The sequence below is a fragment of the Dromaius novaehollandiae genome, chromosome 9 (genome assembly GCF_036370855.1).
Source record: "Dromaius novaehollandiae isolate bDroNov1 chromosome 9, bDroNov1.hap1, whole genome shotgun sequence".
Lineage (NCBI taxonomy): Eukaryota > Metazoa > Chordata > Aves > Casuariiformes > Dromaiidae > Dromaius > Dromaius novaehollandiae.
Window position 1 is genome coordinate 2,609,264 of NC_088106.1, and position 21,252 is coordinate 2,630,515.

General features: G+C 39.5%; 1 protein-coding gene across 6 annotated transcripts in view; it reads left to right on the forward strand.

The window, feature by feature from the left end:
* Nucleotides 1-19,882, forward strand: part of LEKR1 (leucine, glutamate and lysine rich 1) — a 75,575-nt gene extending 55,693 nt beyond the window's left edge. For all 6 annotated transcript variants that reach the window (XM_064516523.1, XM_026096869.2, XM_064516524.1 and 3 more), the window contains 4 exons: nt 1,972-2,065; nt 7,061-7,213; nt 8,224-8,523; nt 12,369-19,882. In XM_064516523.1, the coding sequence (XP_064372593.1) occupies nt 1,972-2,065; nt 7,061-7,213; nt 8,224-8,523; nt 12,369-12,782 (961 nt within the window). In that variant the 3' untranslated portion in view covers nt 12,783-19,882. The remainder of the gene's footprint in view (nt 1-1,971; nt 2,066-7,060; nt 7,214-8,223; nt 8,524-12,368) is intronic.
* The last annotated feature ends 1,370 nt before the right edge of the window (nt 19,883-21,252 follow it).

Genomic DNA, 21,252 nt, shown 5'->3' on the forward strand with positions numbered 1-21,252 from the left:
CCTAGTTTTCGGTGATGTTCCATTTAGTCTTTGTAATAAAAGCTAGCAATTTACCATAGCAGAAATGAGGCAAATTAAGAAAAATACGGATTTAGGTCAAAAGGAATGCTGTAGTAAAGAATATTTTGAAGTACCTAATGTAGTCCAGTTTTAAATGAAATCTCCCAACTTTTTACAGATATGTTGCAAGTTCCTGTGAAATTGTCTGTATTGCAATAATAATTTTATTCTGTGAGAATTCCCCTGTCCTGCTCTTCTGTTTCATTCCATTACCATTGCAATTTATTCCAAAATAATTCTAACATCAAGGACAGATCTCAATGTTTATATCCATGTAAAATAGTAGCATATTGAGGTGCATGCAAAGTTAGATATTATGTTCCGTAAAACATCAGCTAGCATGTTATTGAAACAAGTATGTCACACGTTCATTAATTACATAATTTGCTTTCTAAAAATGTCTTATTACAGGATAGGAATGCCTGTATCTGAAAGTCTTGACAGCTCTGAAATCATATTCTGAAATTTTGGAATTCATTGGATGGCTTTTTAAAATTATTTCAGTATAGACAGAACTTGAATGAAAAATAAAATGTCTATAAAGAAAAAAAGGAGAAAAAAAAGCCCTGTTTTAAAATCTAGGGCTTCAATTCAAGCCAAATGAAAACACTCATTTATTGCAATTGTTATAGTTATTGTTTGTTATGTGGGGCTGATAGAGCAAGAGCCTTGGAAAGTTCAAATTCCTGTAACTTACATTATTAGGAACTTACCAACTGCAACAATGCAATAAATGTAACAATATGCTTATTTATAGGATATGACCCAGTATTTGCTAAAGTGTGTGGACAGCTTCCCACCAATCTGGTCTTATTTTGAAGGTTCTCAAGTATCAATGAAGCTTCCATTTTCCCTGTAATTACTTTTCAAATGTGGAAAATAAAGCACTGAGCTTCTGAAGCCCATATTTTCTGAGATGACATCAAATTTGTGGGCATTTGTTTAAGAATTCTCCACTTAAGAACAAAAATCCCCCCCCTTTTTTTGCTTTGAGTGTATTCTATTATCTAGGTTGTTTATAACTACCACAGGCTTGGTGTTACTATTCAGAAGTGTCTTGCTAATAAATTTTCAGTTACTGATAAATCAGCCTGTCTTGCATGGGCAAAATAGAAAGTGCTGTCCCCTACTTAAGGCCAAAGACGTGGCAGTACATTATTTGTTTGAATAGTACGGAATGGGAAAATGAATTCAGAAAAGTGGCTTTTGAAGAAGCATTTTCTGATAGTAATGTGCACCAAGAGGCATTAACCTGTCATCAGATTTAAAGGGTTTGAATATCCACGGTACCTGAGTACCTGCGTAAAAACATATTGCATGTTAATTTAAGACTATTTCCCATCTACTTAAAGCTTGGATACGTGAGTTACAGTTGGTAAGCTGCAATTTAATGTAATGTAAATTGTAATTAAGGTACAAGAATTTAAGCTCTCCAGGGCTCCTGTTCTACAAGCCTCACAACAAACAGTACCTGTAACAATAGCAACCACTCAGTGGCTTTAATTCAAAACCTCTTACCATTTTTAAATTAATCATAAACATATTTTGAGTTCATTAAATGTAATAATTTGTTTTGAATATTTTAGCAGTTATTTAGTGTTCTCCAAAATTTGACATGAGAAATATAAAGACATTTAAGATTTACAGAAGTTTGTTTGGAAGAAGGATCAACTATATTATTTTCTTAAAAATATAAAATTCCTAAAGCATGTGATGGTATTATGCAAATGCTAAATAGCGATTATTGTTGTGCCCCGGGGTTCCAGACAGGATTGCAAGGGCTTACTGTACTGAATACTAAGCAAAGAGGAAAAGATGAGCCCTTGTCTCAGAGGACTTAATTGCAAGAAAATGGCATACCATCGATCTAGGCAGAGCGCATATTTACATACGAGTTTTTGTGGTTTCTAGGGAGTTAATGCTGATTTCTCATCAGAACAGAACAGAGCACCTGCAGGAAACATTGAGACAGAAGATGCAGAATGAAGATAACTGGAGGGAAAAGGTAATACTGGAGGTGTAGTTGGCACAGTTTTCACTTGTTTTCTTTACTTCTGGTCAGCTGTCACGAATCTGAGTGGTAAGGCAGATATCTGTCTCCTCAAGTGTGAATATGTCAATGGACATAACTTCTAACAAATAACATAACAAGTAAGTTCTTTATATGAGAAGTTTTAATGGGTGATCTCTTGACACAGGTCAGAACTGAATGTGAAAAGTGTTTAGTATGAGCATTTACAGACTTGGCAATATTCAGATATGGTCCGGATGTTCCAGGTTTCAGGGTATTTGTGAAGTGTCTGTGTTAAGAGTGCAGCCCCTGAAAGCCCAGGTTTGAGAAGGAGAACGTGAGCCCACTGAACCTCCGATATGGCAGGCGACTTGCATTCATATTGTCCGAAAGGCAGAATCCGATGGGAAATGTGCAGTCTTCCAGGTCGTTGCCCTAAAGAAGCTCCAGGGAGGTGAACGTACTTATGCAACATACCCCATCCCTTTCTGTGTGACAGTCTGGGTTATGAACCCTGGGCCACGATTATGTGTGTGTACACAGCAGTGTCTACTCTCATTGTCCAGACAATTCTAGGAAAGAAGCATAAAAAAGCATAAATTTAATTTTGAAGTACTTTCACAGGAAAAATAAGGTTGCACATCGTTCTCAAAATGCAGAGAACACAGACCCTCCTGCTTACAGGTTAGGTGAATCCAAGCGGTGGGTTGCTATTTGTAAAATAGATCTGTAAAACACGTAACAAGCAGATGAGCAAAAATGTCTGCTCCTTTAAAAACATATATTTACAAACCAAAGTAGAGCTACACAAACAAGCTGTTGCAGTAGGATATTACTTCTGGAGCTCTCACAGGTTGAGTGAGAAAACACAGCCGAGTCCTTAAACATAGAGCTGAAGATGAAGGCAAAATTCATGTTAATACCATGCCTAGTACTTATGGCAATGATGATGCAGATACATGTTAATGTTACACTTACTACGATTCTGTGTTTCTAATACTTATGGCAATAGGTAAGTGAAGAAGTAATGCAACAGTTTTATCCAAAGTTCTCTGTGAACGTGAAATTTATTGTTGTCTTAGTATGAGCCAGTACTTTCCACTGGTGTCGGTGCAAATTACACCCCCAAACTAGCAATGTCGTCTAGCTAATGATAAATATTTCCTGGAGGAAAAATCGTTTTAGGTTTGAGGGTTTAAGGAAGCACGTGCAACCTGTGGCTGGGGGCTGTGTGTGATCCTCCAAGCAGTGCCTTTAGTGCATGGCATCTCTGCCAAATAGGCGCCTGCTAATGACTCCGCTGTTTTTACTTGCTTTCCCTTCAAATTAGAGTATGTATGAAAATAAAGACTTGGTGCATTTTACAGTGAAAATTATCTCTATATTCCATCTGAAAAGCCTTCACACTCCTACAGCTTAGTTTCTCCGTGATACGTCCCATCCTTTGTTATTTTACTCATTGAATCTTACAGAAGCCTGCATATACCTTCCCAACTAGTTTCTTTTGGTAATGAGACGATGGTGTCCTGCCGTGGTGAGGAAGAAGGGGAAGGCATGAGGGAGAATCATAAACCTTCCATATGTGCATGCTCATTATACATGCCCATTTTCCCTCTATTTAATGGAATGAAGGAAAAAAGAAATGAAGGTTACAAATGGGAAGGATGATTAAAATACAGCCAGAAAGACTCCCAGAATTCAGGGAAAGCTATGGATGAAGGACAAAGTAAGAAAGAGATTAAGTCCAATCCTGGTCCGTGTATATAGGATCCAACATAATGAAAATAACTCAGACAAAAATAAACTCACTCAACCATGTACTTGGCTTCCAGAGCATGTGGATCACAATATTTTTGATGCTGTATGTAGGAAAAGTGTCAGAATTACACAGATCTGTTCTACATATATAAAATCCACTTAATATGCCTTTTCTTATTTGAAGTGTTTTATATTCCTGTTAGCCACATCTTTAGCTGATGTTATTACATTCTGTGAAGATTATAGTTTGTTAGACTTCTTGTAGTACCTGCTTGGTTTTTGGGTCTTATATGGAAAAGTATTTTCAGCTGATTTAAAAAGTATACATGTATATCTACCAGCTGCAGTTGCTCAGGCTTGGTAGGTATTTATCGTTGCTGCGTAATACATATGCTGCACTGCTCTTACACAGCTCACTGGAATTTGCAAATGCTACAACTCATCATTTATCTTGGGCTTTCAGTAGCCTCAATGTACAGCAGTAATCTCTGGGGTCAGTATCTTTTGCACTGTTCTACGGGGCAGATGTGATTTTTCTGTAATTTTTGTTCGTACTGTGAAGTTCTGAGCTGAAGACTAATTAGAATTTTGAAGCCCACTTCCATTGTCTTACTGGGGCTTGGGAATTTATTTACCATAAACTATAAGCATGTGCGCGTTGTTTTAATCTGAAACACTTTCACACAAAGTGAATTTTTTTAAAAAAAGAATATAAGAAATTATTAAAATAACTGCAAAGGAAAAATTAGAAATAGTATTGAACAGGAGCTCCAAGTTTCCTGATTCAAGTCTTATAAAATTTGTAATTAAAATTTTCATCATCATCCTTTTTGATTCAGTATGTGGTAAGTGTCTGAAAGTTTTATTTAGTCCTAGAAAAGTTTTTGGTCTACTAGCAATTAAGATCAGTTACATTTCTCTTAAAACTTCTTAACCTCTCTATCAGAGGATATAATTTTAGAATGAGGTCACACTCTCTGCATAATCACAGTATACTGTTCAACTGACATTAAAGCAAGATAAAGACTGCTACTAGTAATAGAGAGCAATCGCATCTTTGGAATCACAGGCATTAAAACGTGAACGTCAAGTGCTCTAAAAATGTTCTCGTCAGACAAAAGAATCAGAATCATGACAAAGTGACAAAGTTATCTTTTTCTTTGGATAGCGCACTATTGCACAAGTATAAAGTGTTCCAGCTTTATATTTAAAAAAACAAATAAACCTTACATTGTTGTGATAGAACAAACATCATAAATCTCTTTTATAAAAAACTTTAAAATTGATGAAAACATTTGTTTTTATATTTAATTTTTTATAGTTAATTAATGAGGGGCTTGCAAGTGGTTTAAAGGAACTAGTAGTCATGCTTTCAAGTAGAGCAAGGTCTTTGAAGACCAGCTACCATTTTATTTCCTGTTATAGTTACCAGCTATATTAACTTCAAGCGTTTAAATGCAAAAAATGCTTTTATAATCTTCAAATTGAGTTCAGTTTTTTATACTGCTGATATATTTTATTAGGGTTTGTAATCAAGTAGCCTCCAACACTGTAATTTGCTTCTAGAATAATGTGTAGAGTTACTAAATCCTATGATTTTCTAAAATTAGAATCTTAATTCTTATATCTAGTGATGTAGAAGATAGATGTATAATGCTATATTTTTAATAACAATAATAATAATAAGAAGAAGTTCTATTTTGAGAGTATATATCAGTTGGTATATACTAGTTTTGAACTAATTCTGAGTGGGGGATTTGTGCCTATTCCATGCCCACAATTGTCAATATTTTTCTTTTCCCCAAAAAGAGTTAGGGTTTTTTTATACTTTTGCTCATAATTAGTGAAAGAAATTAGATCATTAAAGTTAAGCTCATTCTGGGCTTTTCTGATTTTAATAACTTTAAGTAATTAGCATGGTGTTGTGCATGTTTACCATAGTGTTTATAATCTTTTAGCACATTACAGATGAATCTGGTAGAATTCAGCCTGCAGTAATACAGTATTAGCATGCTGGTTTAGTGAAAATATTCTTCAAAATACAGCCTTCAGTATTCCCTTCAAAATCCAGGCTTTTATTTCGAGGAAATCGTGGCTGAATTTTCACATTTCAATTTATAATATTAAGTGCATGTTGCGGTGCCTTCAGAATTGGAATATTTTATCCAGAATTTGCAGTTCTTTCGCTGAAGTTTCTCCCATCTCCGGACCCGAAGCTGTCCCATACGCGTGCCGTCAGTGCAGTGCTGTCTGGGCTGAAAAGCAGGCTGAGGCAGTTACGAGCTGCCTCCTCCGTCTCCTTAGCTTTGGAAGCTCACTGCTGCGTTGAGCTGTGACTTGACGCGGGCGTCAGCGACGCCGTCTGTGCGTTGCCCGTAGGGGCAGTGCCTGGAGGGAGAACCGTTGCGCAATGCTAACTGAGAAATTCTGTGGGATTTACTTGGAATTCCTGTGTATCCTCCTCTGCTCTATGTTTGGTGCTTATAACAGACTGGATTTAGTGGAAACACAAGTGAGGAAATAGAAATGCAGAACTAACGTGTACGGCATTCCACGACTGTACGACAGCACAGATGAAGTGTGTGTGCTATCTGAGTTTGATCCTGGGAGCAAAGGAATAGTAGCGGTTCATACGGTAAATTGTTATTCGCTGACAGAACTGAATGGCGTAGCATGAACAAAAAATGATTTTATAAGAAAGATGAAATTAGTATCTTTACACTTTTAATATTCAGCTTATGGCCTATGGTTAGTACAGTATATGTCATTTACTGTGAAATGTATTTGCTGCCTTTGAAAATAATAATGACCAGAGTTTTACTTACAAAGCAAGTGCTTCCGGAAAAAAGGCATCTCTCCTAAGAACCAGCTAAAGATTTTAGAATTTAGTATTTTCACAGTGATTTAGAGTGAAGTTCAGCTGCCTGAACTTAGGCATCTCGCATGACTTGGGATGCCGTAGGGTTTGTGAGGCATCTTCCTGGGGCTGCCAGATATGACTCAGGTAGGCTGTTTGGTGGAGATCAGGGAGCGTCCATCCTACCGTGAGTCAATGGGAGGTGAGAGCTTTTAATTGCCAGAGTCTAACAGTTGCAATGATTGAGTTATGTGCGGTTAGCATGCAAAATCTGAGGCTGCCAGATTTCACATCACTTAGTTACGGCAGAGTGGAATCTGGAAGGTATTTTAAGGTAAGTTGGTACATATCGTTAAAAAACACTTGTTTCCTAGATGGAACTTGACCTGGCTAAAGGTGAAGCACAACACAAAGAAGCTATCCTTAAAGTCAAGGAAGAAGCGAGAATGGAACTTGACACTGAAAGACAGAAACACCAAGAATTAATCACAAAATATCAGAGAGATCAAGAAGAGCTCCAGAAGAAGGTGTGTAACACTCAACAGAAAATTTTTGTGACAGTAGATAATGTAAACCTTTGAAAAATTATATATGATAGCATAAAAACCTCTTTCTGTGTAGTTCTGCATCTAAATGATATGACATTTCTCCCAGTCTTGGTATATGGCATATGTTTCACTTTTTTTCAAATGGAACAGTCTAAGAAAGAATTACTCCAGTTGAAGTTAAATGTTGTGGAAGTTCTTACTTTTCTCACATTTTTCCTTCCCAGAGTTCATCTGTATCCATGCAGTGTTGCTGCTAATTATTTGTATAATGACAAAGTCATCTTTTAAAAGGCTTTGGACTGTTCCGGACTATGACAAGTTGTTATAGATCCATCAGCCCTGTTTTCTCCCTTCCTGCATTAATCCAGCACTTACGGGCTAAGATGCAGTGGTCAGTTACCTGCTTCTCTTGCCTGGATTGGTTGTTGCATCACACGCAGTTTGCCATTCGCAATTATCCAGATCTAGGGTTTTCCAAGTTCTATATAGAAACTGAAACTTGTGCCTGTAACCTTAGTTCTCGATAGGTTTAACATGTTCCTTGAGATATCTGGAAAATCAAAGAAATTCAATGAAATTATATCTAAAATTCATTACATTACACCACGTTTTAAAGAGCTGAAAGTAACAGTTTAACATAGTTCACCTTACAAGTCATTTGACTTGATTTACAGTAATTTGACTATGATTTTAAAACCCTGCAAAAATACTGACTTGCTGTAAAGAAATTAAGTTTTCCCATTTATATCGCTATTTCTGTGTTTGATCTTGGACACACTACTTAATCTCTCTTTTCCTGAGTTTTGGTACATGTAGAGATCTCGGATATCCTCTGAAGATATGTAAATTCAAAGCATTTTTTTATATCTGTGAGGACCTGTATGTATGCCTTTGCATTTTTCTTCCAAAGTTAACATTTGTCTGATACTTAATTCTACATATCTAAAGAAACCAACTGAATGTAGACTAATGCGATATTTGTCATGCAGATACCTGAATTAATATCCAGTGCCATCAATAGCTTAAGGATGGAAATGGAAATTCTTGAAAAGAAGCTAGAAGATGCCCAGATCAAACTTGCAGAGAAAGATGGAGATAAGGAAAAAGATATTCAGAGCCTCAAAGGACTAATTACTGAGCTTGAATTTCAGCTGAAGATGGAAAAGAACAATAATGAATCATTTTTGGGTAATATGAGGAAAGAAATCAAACAGAAGTCAGATGAACTGGAAAAATTAACACAGGAGCGAACACAACTGATTCACAATTTGAGTCAAGTTCAAGAGGAGGTAGGAACATGACCGAAGAAATGCCTTTCTATTTTTACTTAGAGACATGTGATTTCTAGAACTCTTTCAAAGCATACGTTTTTGGACCCTGGTACCTACAGTTTAAAAGTTCCTTAAAATTAAATGTTTTGTAAAGAAAATCCACAATTTCATAGATAGAAAGTATCACAAAATATGTGAAATTTATAATTAGGCAAGCCTTTCAGCTAGTGTTTTATTAAAAAAAAATTAAAAAAAAAAAAAACTTTTCCAAGTCCTGTAAGATATTTCAATTTTAGTCTCCAGCCTCACATCACATCAGGCTACATAAACAGGAGTATAAACATAAAGCGTTCTTCATGTTTTCAAAGTAGAAAACATGGGCAGTTCTTATTTTTAGAACATGACAGTTCCTCCCTGTTATCTTACTTATTTTGGAGGCAATTTGTAAGAAAAACCTGCATACTGTCAATATAAACAAGGATGGATGCAGTCCTGGTCTCAAAGGGACAGGGATGAGAGATTGCATCTCTTACTGTGGGAGAATGTATGGATATCGTGCCATGCCATTGTGGGTTTGTCCTGCCTCCCACCAGTAAATCCGTATTTTGTGAAGTAGGAATGCTTAAAAAAAGAATCGAATGTGAAGAGAAATTTGACTGCTGGATATTCTTACCATAGCCGTTTGCTGAATGTTTGGAATATAATGGGAAGGGGGAGGAAGAGCCTACTACTATATGAGAAATGTGAAAACAGTTAAATCCATGACCGTAGATAAGATTAGACTGGAATTTCCAAAGTGATTAGTAGCAGAAAAAAATGGTAAAAAATGAAAACGAAACTCTAAAACGAATTAGGTCTTGAATTGATGTTTGTTTTTGCTGTGAAAAGGTTCAGAATCGTTGTGTTAGTGAAATTAGAAGGATGTTGGCAGGCATGCTGTCATGTAATTATGGAAAAGAGCCTTAGAAAGATATGCCTTCTGCAAGGGTAAGGAACTTTAGTAGGATAAGGAACACAGTGTTAGCCTTAGTCATGAGATTCCCCTAGCTCTTCATATGTTCTTTTTTCCCCACTCTTAAGTGTAGTTCCTTCTCTAATACGATTATGTTAGGAAATGGTCAGATAAAAGTGGTTGAAAATTGAAACTAGTTTTATGATAAACTTCACACCATGATAGTTCCTCAGACTTTCAGGTAGTAGTTTCCAAATTGGTTCATAGACTGTCATTGACCACCTGCATGGCAGAGAAGCTAATATGTAACCTTCTTTTATTAAGTTCTCATTAGAAATAGATATTCAAAGAAGAAATCATTCTGGATATTTCTGTCACTTGCTTAGAAGAGCAAAATTAGGGAAGTATGTGGAAATTTTCTGTTTGTGTTAGTGCTTTTGAGTAGTTCTTATTTCTGTGAATTAATTTAATGATGTTGTCCTTTGCTTTTTATTTATTTACTTTTTATTTCAGCTGGAAACCAAGAAAATTAGCATCAGGAACAGGTTCTACATAGGGTACCAGGGGGCTTCTGTTACACCGAAACAGTTTCAGTTGTCTGCTCAGGGACCAACACCAGTCACCTATTATTTGGGTATCAATAATCACAGTGAACAGTTTGTGAGAACCACTAGACTGAAAATCACTTATCCAAATTATTTCGGAAATAATAATCAGTAAAGAATTCATTCACAAAAATCAGTTCACAATTACTTACCATACAGAAAAAGATAACCTCTTGGATATCTTATTCATAATAACGTGGCATAGTAATACCCAAACTTTGTCACATCGCTATAAATAAGTTTGAATGGTAGCAAGGCACAAAGTGCCGGTGCCTTTGATGTATTCGTGAATGCCAAATATATCTTCACTGCTCGGAGGTGCTGAAATCTGCCCCGCTGGATGGTTTCGATCACTGGACTCGGCCTTTTCTGTGCGTTTCCGTTGCATGCGACTGGTGCAGCCCGTCTTGGCGACAGAGCAAACGTGGCTCAGCCTGCCTGGGTTGAAAATATTTTTGACTTCCTGGATTACTCTTAGCTTTTCATAAAATCCCCTAAAGTAGTTATTTTTACCACTGAAAAAAACAGGTTCTACAACACAAGACTCAAAGCACTTACAGAAAGGTTATTAAAACAGAAGATCTGTTTTTGTGTCAATACTGTGATTTTCCACATGATTTCCCAGGTTCTGCCGTGTTAACGTGCTTTTCATATTTGCTCTCTCAGCTTTTATATCTGCTGTTACCTATTTTATCCTTTAAATGTAGCTTTGTAAACTAGATTTGCAGGGTTTCCATTTCTAATTTATGAGGTTCCCTTCTTGGTAACAGTTCATAACTTCGTTCCTGAGAATGACTGCAATAACAATATGGGTCACTGAGCACTTCTTCAGCAAATTTTTTTTGCCTTGTCTATGGGACAGAATCAGCTCATGTTTTTACGGTCCTTCTGCTTGGTGAGAATCACTTCATTTCGCTGAAATCACTGCAGTCTGATTGCTTACGAGGTGGGGTGCTGCTCATGCAAGGTTTCCCAGCACTGACTAGCTGTATCCACATAGGGCACATTGTAATATTTAACAAATAAGGTGTCTGCTACCTCAGAATAAGTTTGAGGACTGCTTTTTCTTTGCTGTCACAGTTTTTTCTTCTGTGCTATAGCCTGTATCTAATTTACGCATTAACTTAACTGAAGCATTGATTAGAAATGTTTTACTGCACCAAATTGTTACATTTGATTGCAGATTTCTTGGGACTTATCAGATAGGGCAAATTTCAGTAATTAATAAACCGTCAGTCCTGGGATACCAATATCATTTATAGTTGTGGTCTCCTTTGAGAACTCCTAGTACTGCTCTCCGCACACCCCTCACCTGTGTTTCGTACACATGCTCGTGCGCATGTACCCTCTGCCCCAGGTACATGCTGTCCCTTCTGAGCCAGTCAAAGCTTTCTTTTCCCAAATGCTGCGAATTGCTCAACGTTCTTGCCTTAGTTTTGTTTTGTTTTGGAGAACGTGCATACCAGTTAAACAAGTGACCTCACAGACGTTTGGCACATCTGTTTTATGAAAGCTTAAATTTTAACTGTATTTTTAATTATGAACAGTCTGCACCTGAGGGTTTTGTTCCTGTTCGCATAACTGCTTTTTTAAAACAATAGTAGGCATTTAGGCGCTGTAGATTTATTTAGTCTACATAAGCATCGTTAGTAAGCATCCACCCCTATGTGTTAAGATGTTTTTCCATTCACATGGCCTGTAATCATGTGGTATGATGTGCATTCCCAGTTCCCATGTCCTTTCTTTGTTCACCTGTTCTCTGTTCTTCCTCTCCTTCCGTGTCGCTGTGCTGGGCCCAAAGTATTGGCACACTGACAGTCGAGACAAAAAAGCCAGTCCTCTTCTCTTTCTCCTCCCTATACCTCCTTTTTTTTGTCCCTGCTCTTTGTCACGTTTCCCTCTTCCCTTCACCACCCTTGCTGTATGCTGATCGAAGGTGGGCATCAGCTTCAGTGCTGTCATTTTTTCCCCTCCATACATTGCTTTTTCTTTCCAAGAACGGGATTCCCTGTTTTCCCCCTAGTTAGAAGATGGGACAGGAGATCTGCAGTGACTTCTGATAACCTGCCTCATGTTTTCCCCTGTCTTCTCAGAGGATGAAGGGTAGGTACATTTTGTTGTGTGTCCTTTGAGCAACTTTCAGAGAAACCAAAGTAGTAAGAGCTATTGAAGGGTCTGTATGCCTCGGTTCATGATGTTTTTGAACAAGTACCCTCCAGTCACCCCGGCCTTAGACCTGAGGAATTTAATAGGCATGCTCTTGACTAATAGCATTTCCTAAAGCAAGTGTTTGTTTCTGTTTGCAGAACACTCTTCTCCAGGAAACAGTGCGCAGAGAGTGTGAGGAACGCTATGAGCTGACTGAAGCTTTGACTCAAGCCAGGGAACAAGTACTGGAACTAAAAAAGCTCAGTGGAAACTTCCCGTTATCACAGTGTTCCCTTACCCAGGGCAGCCTAACCTCCTGCGCTGCTCTGGTCAGTAGTTACGGACAGAAAAGCCGCACAAGCCCCAGCTCTGGGAAGGAAAGCAGTCTCTCAGGACAGTTTGGTATTTCAAGAGCTCCTAAGGCCCCCACCTCCAGTAAGCGTAACAGCAATGGTAACGTGAGTTTGCCGGTTCTAACCCCACCACATGCTCCAAGAGGAAGGGCGTCTTCACTGAACGAGTCCAGAAGCAGAATCGCTGCAGTAATAAGAAGACAACTGAGTCAGCTCTGATAGCTAAAAATGCCAAGGACAGTGCGTTAGCATGTGTGTCGAGCACATGGAAATCATTTCAGTTCATTCAATGACCATTTACTTGTGAAGCCCCGGGGCCAAATCTTACCAAATGCAATGCATGCATTTCTACAACTTAATTTTAAGTTAAACTTGTGTATATGTGCACTGTTGGTGCAATAATGTTTCTTTATCCATTGCTTATCAGTGTAATTAAATACTATCTGCATTTCAAGATGAGAAAAGTAGAAAAGTATTACTTCTCCAAGAGGAGCACATCTTCAATAGGTATAATTAAAATGATTGCCAATTTCAACTATTATTTTCCCTTAACCATTTTACTGTAGTTTTTCTATTTCAAGTGCTGGCCAGTGTAATTCCATTGCTCATTTCTGGTGTAAAAATGTGACTTGTTCAGTTAGAATCAGTTTTTGCTATTGTCTAATTGAGTGAGATATATAAGTAATATATCACTCAGCATGAAAATGGGGCAAATTCTAGCACTAAGAAGTAGACTAAACATTGTCAGGGACATAGCTCCCTTATCGTCTCTCTGTGCCTGTGTTCAAGCCACGGTAATTAACACGGAGTTAAAGACTTAATACAGTTTGTCTAAAAGATGATTGCCTCCTGAGTTTCGTCACAGAGTGTCTTTATGTTCAGCATCATTTTTAGCTTGAAAGTAGATGTGCTGGAGTTTGCAGGGAGTTGTCACACAGGAGAATCAATATTTTTATTTTACCACTTGATACATGGAACTGTGGTTTGTTTTGGAACATAAAAACCCCAAACAAAGCCCAGGCATCTGTGATAGAGTGCAAACACTGCAGACAGAAAATTAGCCTAGAAATAGCAGCTTTTCTAACAATCTAGCTCTGCTTTTGCAAGTAGTTTGTCTGTGTCAACATGGAGATCCGTGTGCGCTAAGTGAAACAGTGGTGGCCAACACGGATATGTTCTGAGATTTTACTTCCTACACCGCCAGAGAGCTGGTGTTTTTTCAGGTGAGCTTATCACCAAGCCCAGCCTGGTGACAGTAGGAGGTTCTGGTGACAGTCCAGCAATCATCAGACAATACCAGGCAATGAGGCAGGTCTAGATCAGGCTGGGAAGTCTGCCCTGGTAGACACTCCCTCAAAAGGTTGCAGTTCATCTTCTTCAGAAACTGTCAGCTGTGACTGGGACTAAAATGCCACGGAAGGTAAATTGAAGGAGGAAATTTTGGAGGTGCTCACGGGGTGTTTATCAACAGCAGAGTGACTGAAATTAACTGCTCCTTTTTAAGGATTAGACCTGGGCACTGTTCGCTTGGTGTCATGGAGTGGCTTCTTTGCAGGGCACAGTTGTAGCCTGAATGCGTTTGCAATCACACCATGAACCTTGACCTTCTCACGATTTCAGCGTGATGAGATGGTTCTATGTGTGGCAAAATGACTGCAGTGTGCCATGTCTTTAGTGTGCTGCTATACTCGTGCAGGAGTATACTAGAAAAGCTTCTCTGAATCCAGTGGTGCAACAGTGAATACATTTCATGTAATAAAAGCAGTGGAAGAAATGGCTGTTACAGATTTAGCATCTAGAGCTATATTTTAAAGCATGTTCAGTCTTAGTCAACTTCTGCTCCCATTGAAACCACCAGAAAACCATAACTGATTTCAGTGGTAGCAGAGTTTATCCAAGAGCTTAAAAATCCTCTATTCACAAATTCAGAAAGCAACAAAACTGAGTATTTTAAAAGTTATTCTGATAGCTACTGCTGTACAGAAATGGCTTAGTTACTCTGCAGTCACACAGCAAATTGAATGGCTCTGAACTTACAATCTTTTATGCATTAACCTCAAAGAACCTGTTAAAGAAGTCACTTGACTGCAATGTGTTAGAATCAACTACAAATATTGTCCGCAAGAAAGTATAAGCTCAGCTTGGTGGAGGTCTAAGCTATAGCCTGAAAATCCACCTTTCAGCTGTCCTCAGCTTGGGCTAAACAGGAGCCTGAGAGCTGCTATGAGCTAGGCCAGCTTGCCTTTCCCTTTTGCAGGAGAGCCTAGTTGTAGTTTTGAAACCAAGTATATTCTGCTATACTGTGTCTTCTGTATGCTCAGTGGAAGTTTGTCTGGTTGTACTAAAACGGGATTGTATTCAGGAACAATCGACTGATTTATTGGCCAGTGGCAACAATGAGCCCTAAGCACAACCAGGATGTCTGGGAAACGGTGTGAACAGTCTGCAGGGGCTGTTGACCTTGCTCAGTCAATTCTTCAGCAATTCCACAAATGCACAGAGGAAGGGGATGCTTGGCGCTCCCAAAACTTGCTTCGAGGGCAGCCAGACGGTCCCCTTCTATGGTTGGTGGTAATGTTGATATTCTTTTTTTGTTTAGGGAAGATCCTAGCTTCTCTGAGCTTGAAAATCATAATTCCATTACCATCTGCAGTCTTCATGTGACAAAGTAATAGATGTTTATTAAGGCAGTTCTTAAAGTGGTGAGTTCCAGATCTCTATTACATAGGTTTTTATAAATTCTTAGATGAACTTCAATTATATTTCACAGTATTATAAGAATTCTTAAATCATGTAAATACAGTAAATGCTATTACATTATTTTACTGACTTGTATGGCTATGGTATAGGTATCGTGGTGAAACCCGTGGTAGTTGATGTCTTAATCTGAAGTTTAATGTTTGAATTTTCATATCGAAGAAAAGGTTGGACATTTTTACCTATGGGCTACTCCACTGATTGATTGGAAATCACCACTGTGCAGTGAAGTCTCTATACTTAAAGACAGTGCACAGATTTGGAAATCAGCCTATCCTGATTTAATTCCCACCTTTTGTAATAGAAGATCCCTAATTCCATGTTACAGCAGCCATTCATCCTATTTGTGCTGCTGGAGCAGTGCACAGAGGACGGATTTGAAGTCTGGCATCTTGTCAACTGTCTCAAGGTTTATATACTGTAATATCAGCAGATATAAAGAATGGCTGTCTATTCATAAATTAATTATAAAGAAAGGAAAAGCCGTATAAAATAGTGAGAACAGTCACAGAAGTAATGTTTCTAGCATGAGGGAGCATATAAATCATGGATCCAAACCAAGTCAGGAACAGTATTTCCCTTACTTTCCCTCCCTCACAGAAACCCAGAACTCCTGCTGCTGAGCAATAAACTAAATATATTAATGTCTCTTTCACCAGAGTTGAGCTTCTAAAAAGAATTATATTAATTTCACATAGCAAAGGAAAGTTTACATAGCATTTCTTGTAATGGGATGAAACTCTGTAACAGGGAGTACTGCTGGGAATATAGACAGCCTCATATCAGTACATCTGCAGGAAATAAAGCTTACTGCAGGTAATACATCTTTTAGGAGTAATGACATTTATGAATGGGATTTTCTTAAGCTGGACCTTGTATGCTAGGACTCATCACACAAGGGTATATGAAAAAAATGCCACGCTTAAAACAAATATGTCTATGCGGGAGACTGGCCCCATGTCTTGTTCTTGCCTAATGCATGGTTTCTGGTGTCTTCCTTCACAGAGCTGATACAGTTGCCTGATCTAGCATAGTAATTTGTATAATCCTAAATCTTTCCATAAAATATTAAGCCCTCTGTTAGACTACCAGTTTGCATAGTAGGATATCTAATATGCCATCTAATACACCGTGTTATTACCAAATGTGTCCGTTTATTTTTATCCAGTAGCCTTAAATTCCAGAGAAGTTTCAAATATTTAGTGTCTATTTGTATATTTACTATATTTAAATAAGTAAAAAGTAAATATTTGCTATTAGTTGAAGGGAGTCTGCACTGAATAATGAAGTACAGCATGTAAAGTATTACAAGTAAGCAGAAGTGACTCCATCGAAACCGCAAGGGATACTGCCACTTGGGCAGGTCGTGAGTTAGGAATGGAAACCTTAGCTGGGTCGTTCCCCCGCGAGGCCCTTGCAGGACTCAGGGTGAGCATTGAAGGCTGCATCAGCCGGTGTCCCCTCGCGTACGGGGTGGCCTGAGCCTGGGCAGGCAGGGGAGCAGAGGGGTGGCATACCGCCGGCTGCCCTCCCCGGACTGCCTGCTCTACCAAGCGCGATTCGGCTGGGCAGGGACATAAGAGCCAATAATCCTGGTCCGCTTCTTTAAAGAAGGCTTTGTGTGAGCATCACGCTTTGTGTCTTGGCCAGCTGCCTCTCTTTGAAGGTAAAGCCATCGTTACTGGTGGGGGAAACATACCCGTGTGACCTATCACCTACCCAAAGCCCGGGTGAGAAAGGGCGAATGGAGCCATCACAGAGTTTCTGGCATGTGAAGCAAGAGAAAAATCCTTCTGGGGTGCCTCAGATTTTTGCGTGTGCTTTCTGAATGCTTGTTTTCAGGTGTCAGCCCAAACAGCCGTTTTGCATTCACTGGGGAGAATCCCCCAACTTTGGCCCAGGCCGTCGCCCTCCCCATGTCCTTACAATAGGTGCAAATGAGGTAAATTTGAAGATGGAGCTTGGAGAAGTTATAAGGGCTTCAAGGCCTTCTACAGTCAGGAGATCAGGACCCAGGGGAGACCGGGGAGCTAAGCTGTTTGGCAGCATTACAAGTACCTGCTATGTAGACTTCAAGGACTAGCTTGGCAAAGCCAAACCTAACTCAGAGCTCATGCGAGTCACAGCCCGTGGTACATACCATGAGAGCCAAGCATGTTATTTCAAGTGTGAAAAGTCACTAATGCAAATAGATGGCTGTATCTCAGCATCTTAGTATCTTGTTAGAAATATATGAAACTAGAAACTGGAGCCAGACCCAATGCCATATATATTAAAATACATTAATCAGAAGAAAAGATAGACCGTCTTTCTTTTCATTTAAAGAAACAGTTGTGCCGTGAGATATGCTGTTGTTCAAATTCTTGTTTTGGCTGTCAGCATTGCGTAACTAGTTTCCTTTAAAGTCTGTAATATGCTGCAAAAAGCACTGTACATTTTTAATACAAAAGAAAGAGCAAAAGAATGAACTTGGGGAAATTTCCTTTCCAGACAAAAATCGCACATCTTTAATTAATTTAAAAGGGGATTTTTTTACCTAATCAAAATTCGATGACAGGTTTTGTGTTTAATTGTTACAAGTAGTTGAGTTTATTGTACTGTGGAACGAATAAACTCCATATGCAACTGTAATGGCATAGAATAATATAACCAGATATGCTTAGCATTTATGTGGTTTTTTCCTACCCTGAAAGCATAGTACAAGATTAATATTGTTAGGATAATAAAAAGGACACTGCAAAAGATTTATGTTGAAGAGATTTTAACACCAGAATTATAATTTGTGCGCTGGAATATCTGAGCATCTGGCATTGCACTGTGGACTGTTCCCAGATAGTGAAAAAAGTCTTCCCAGCAAGCATGGACAGGTCCAGCAGGGTTTTTTTGCTTGTATCTCTGGAGATACCTTCCTATCACCTGAAATAAATGAGTGACAAACGTGCCATAGTTGCAGTTTTCCTTGCATTACTGGTGAATTAAGGTCAGTATGAGGATGTGACTGTACTTCTTCCCAGTAAGGATGGTCACTGAGTAACCTGCAGCAGCTGTACTTCTATTATATATAAACCAGATCTCGTTACATTTTAACACTACAGCTAAAACAAGTTCAATTCCATCATTACTTCACTGGCAGAAGTCTGTATGTGTTATTTTGAAGTTAACTTGTAGTATAGATACCATACCAGCTTGTTATGATAAGCTTTACACGAGTTTAAATGGACAGTCCTTCCCAATGTGCTTTGTATGCAAAAGTCAATAAAAGTATATGTAGAACTTCTTAGAAATTCTGCTATTAAAAGAGTATTAGGATAAAACATGTTTACAATGCCTGTTTTACCCTAGTCCCATCCCTTTTATGAGGTGGCCCTTTCTGCATGTGCCAGAGGTCTCGTCCTCCACTGAAGAGGGCTTCAGTGATTGATTTGAGTCAAAGGCAGCGTGGCTGCTCTCTGAAGGACGCTTTAAGGAGTCTTCTCCATACAAGTGCTATGTCCAAGCAGGGACTCACAAGTACCAAGCCCTGTGCAGGGGGACCGTATGCTTGCTTCGTTTACCTCCTGAGAAGTCAGCAATACCGCTAACACATCAGCATTTGCAGCGTTCTTCATGGACGTGGAAGTTTTCTCAGTAGCAATGAACTTTCTGGGACGCTGGCACAGCAAGGGTTTGAAACTAGGGGCAGATGATTTAAGGCAAGAGCTGCAGCACGGAGCTGAAGGGTAGGAAACGCGCTGGGCAGCCGGATGGGAGCTGCGATGGGGAGCTCGGGCAGAGCTGGCCTAGAGGCAGGGCGCGCGGGTGGCCACAGAGAGCTTCGGGCAGCCCCAAAGCTGTGGTGGGGCTGGACCTGCAAGTCTTCCCACCCTGGTCACGTATTGAGGTGTCTGCTGGGGGCTGTGACTCCAGCTGTGGTCTATGTGTAACTGTATTGGTATGTTAAAACTGAAATTGGAGTACAAATGACTAACCGGCTTGCAAAAATCAAGTCGTGATCAGACTTTGGTTTTTAAGCATCTTATTAGGGCGTTGACTGTATTGTGTACGTTGCCTTTGTTTTTTGTCTTTTTACTACAGTTCTGCACGTTACCACCATCTGCATGTACGTGAACTGCTGGGTTTTACCCCGTTCCTTGTCACGCCGCTGGGCTGCTGTGTATTCACGCTGCATGTTGTGCTGCACCGACGCTCTGAAATTCAGTAGCGATCTACGTGCAGGTCAGCTTTGAAATACGGCAAACTGAGAGAAACTAAAGCAACTCGTTTTCCTCCGTGCGGTGTTTTGTCTGCTTGTGAAATGTCAGAGCATTCCCGTTTTCATGGATCATGAGTAAAACAGATACTTCATTTTTTTATGTATTCTGTACTCCCTGTCGCACACTAGACAAAGTTATGAAGAAAACGGATGTGCTAATCCTAAAGCCATTTCGGTTGTGAAGCTTGTCTAATTGCGCTAGTAAATGTCACTGTCTGCAGTTTCACCAGCCTCTTCAAAAAAATCAGATTTAGCTGTTATCTCTTTGTGTGAGTCATGACATACTGGAGAATAAAAGAGCAGTCCCAAAGCACACTGCAGATGCCATCTATTTCTTACCCTCCTACTACGTGCGCTTGTTCCTGGCTGCTTTGAAAGCAGTATAGATTTTTATCTCTGAAAAAATCAATTGATTTCCAAATGTCAGGAATATGCAAGTGATGGCATGGAGCCATTTTAGCCTGTCAAAACCAGTTTTGGTAGTTGATTAAACTCACAAATTTGCAGGAAATGGTTTGTTCGGGGGAACCTCCTATTTCCAGAAAGATGTTGAACGTTTGTCACATTGTCGGAGTACTCCATTTTGACACTATTGAATGCTAAAATTCTGTTTTTTCCATTTGGAAGAAAATACATAATTCAATTAGCAACTTAATTATAATAATAGGTGAAGGTGGAAAAGGTCTGGAGTTCAAATCGAGTGCTGAACGCTCTTGGCTATCGTAGCCAAACAAACATACAGGATTTCACTTTGGAAAGTGCAGCAAGTTTTACTTTCGGTCTTCTCGTTTGTGGAAATCTTAATTCTCCTAGGACGGGAAAGCAGGATCTCGCGCAGCTCTGTGCTGAAAGCCGGTGTGGACCGTAGCTGCCGGTGAGGCGCGGGGTGCTGCCGGCTCCTGGAAACGCTTCAAAGCTTTGGGATGAAGTCACTGATGTAAAAGTTAAAGAACAATTCTGTATAACTATCGAGTCGATTGCTATGCACACAAGGAAAGCCAGCTGCAGTCAGCAGTGTGTAAAAGGTCTCTAATGAGGTAAACAACTTTTGGCCAAAGTACAAAAGAGGAGAATTAAACGTATAGGTCAGAAGGCATGGCAGGCGTACGGTGCGGAGAGGTCTCTTTGTGGTCTCTTTTGGCAGCAGTTGGCTGTAGGCACAAATACAAGCACGCAGACAACTTCAGGTCCAGTCGTTTTCATACCCATTAAAGAAAAACAAAGGAAAACCAAAACGGGGAGTAAACGGGGTATTACTACCGTGCTTTGTACTCAGCAGAATGTAATTAGTGCTTAGGCTACGGTTTAGCCAAGATGCCAAGCTAACATTCCTGGGGATTTTAAATTTAGACTGGGTGCAAAACGCGGGTGCTTTGTAGCACGTGCACCAAGAAGCCCCGGTTGCAGAGGCCCCAGGGAGCCTTTTGCACTTTGGGGTTAATGACCAGCTTGGATAGGGCTGGTCTTAAACACAGTTTAAAGGAAACCCCAGCTTCCTGAGCCAGTCACGCCTAGGTCTCTGGAAGAGAAACCTCAGCATGAAGTTTTTTAGCAAAGCTGCTATTCACTAGCCCACAGCTGCGGGAGGCTGGGGCCTGTCAAGGTGCAGCGTTTCCACTACAACGTTACGGCGTGTCGTCGGGACGGCCCCGTGCCTCGTGCGTCTGCGGAGCAGAAGGA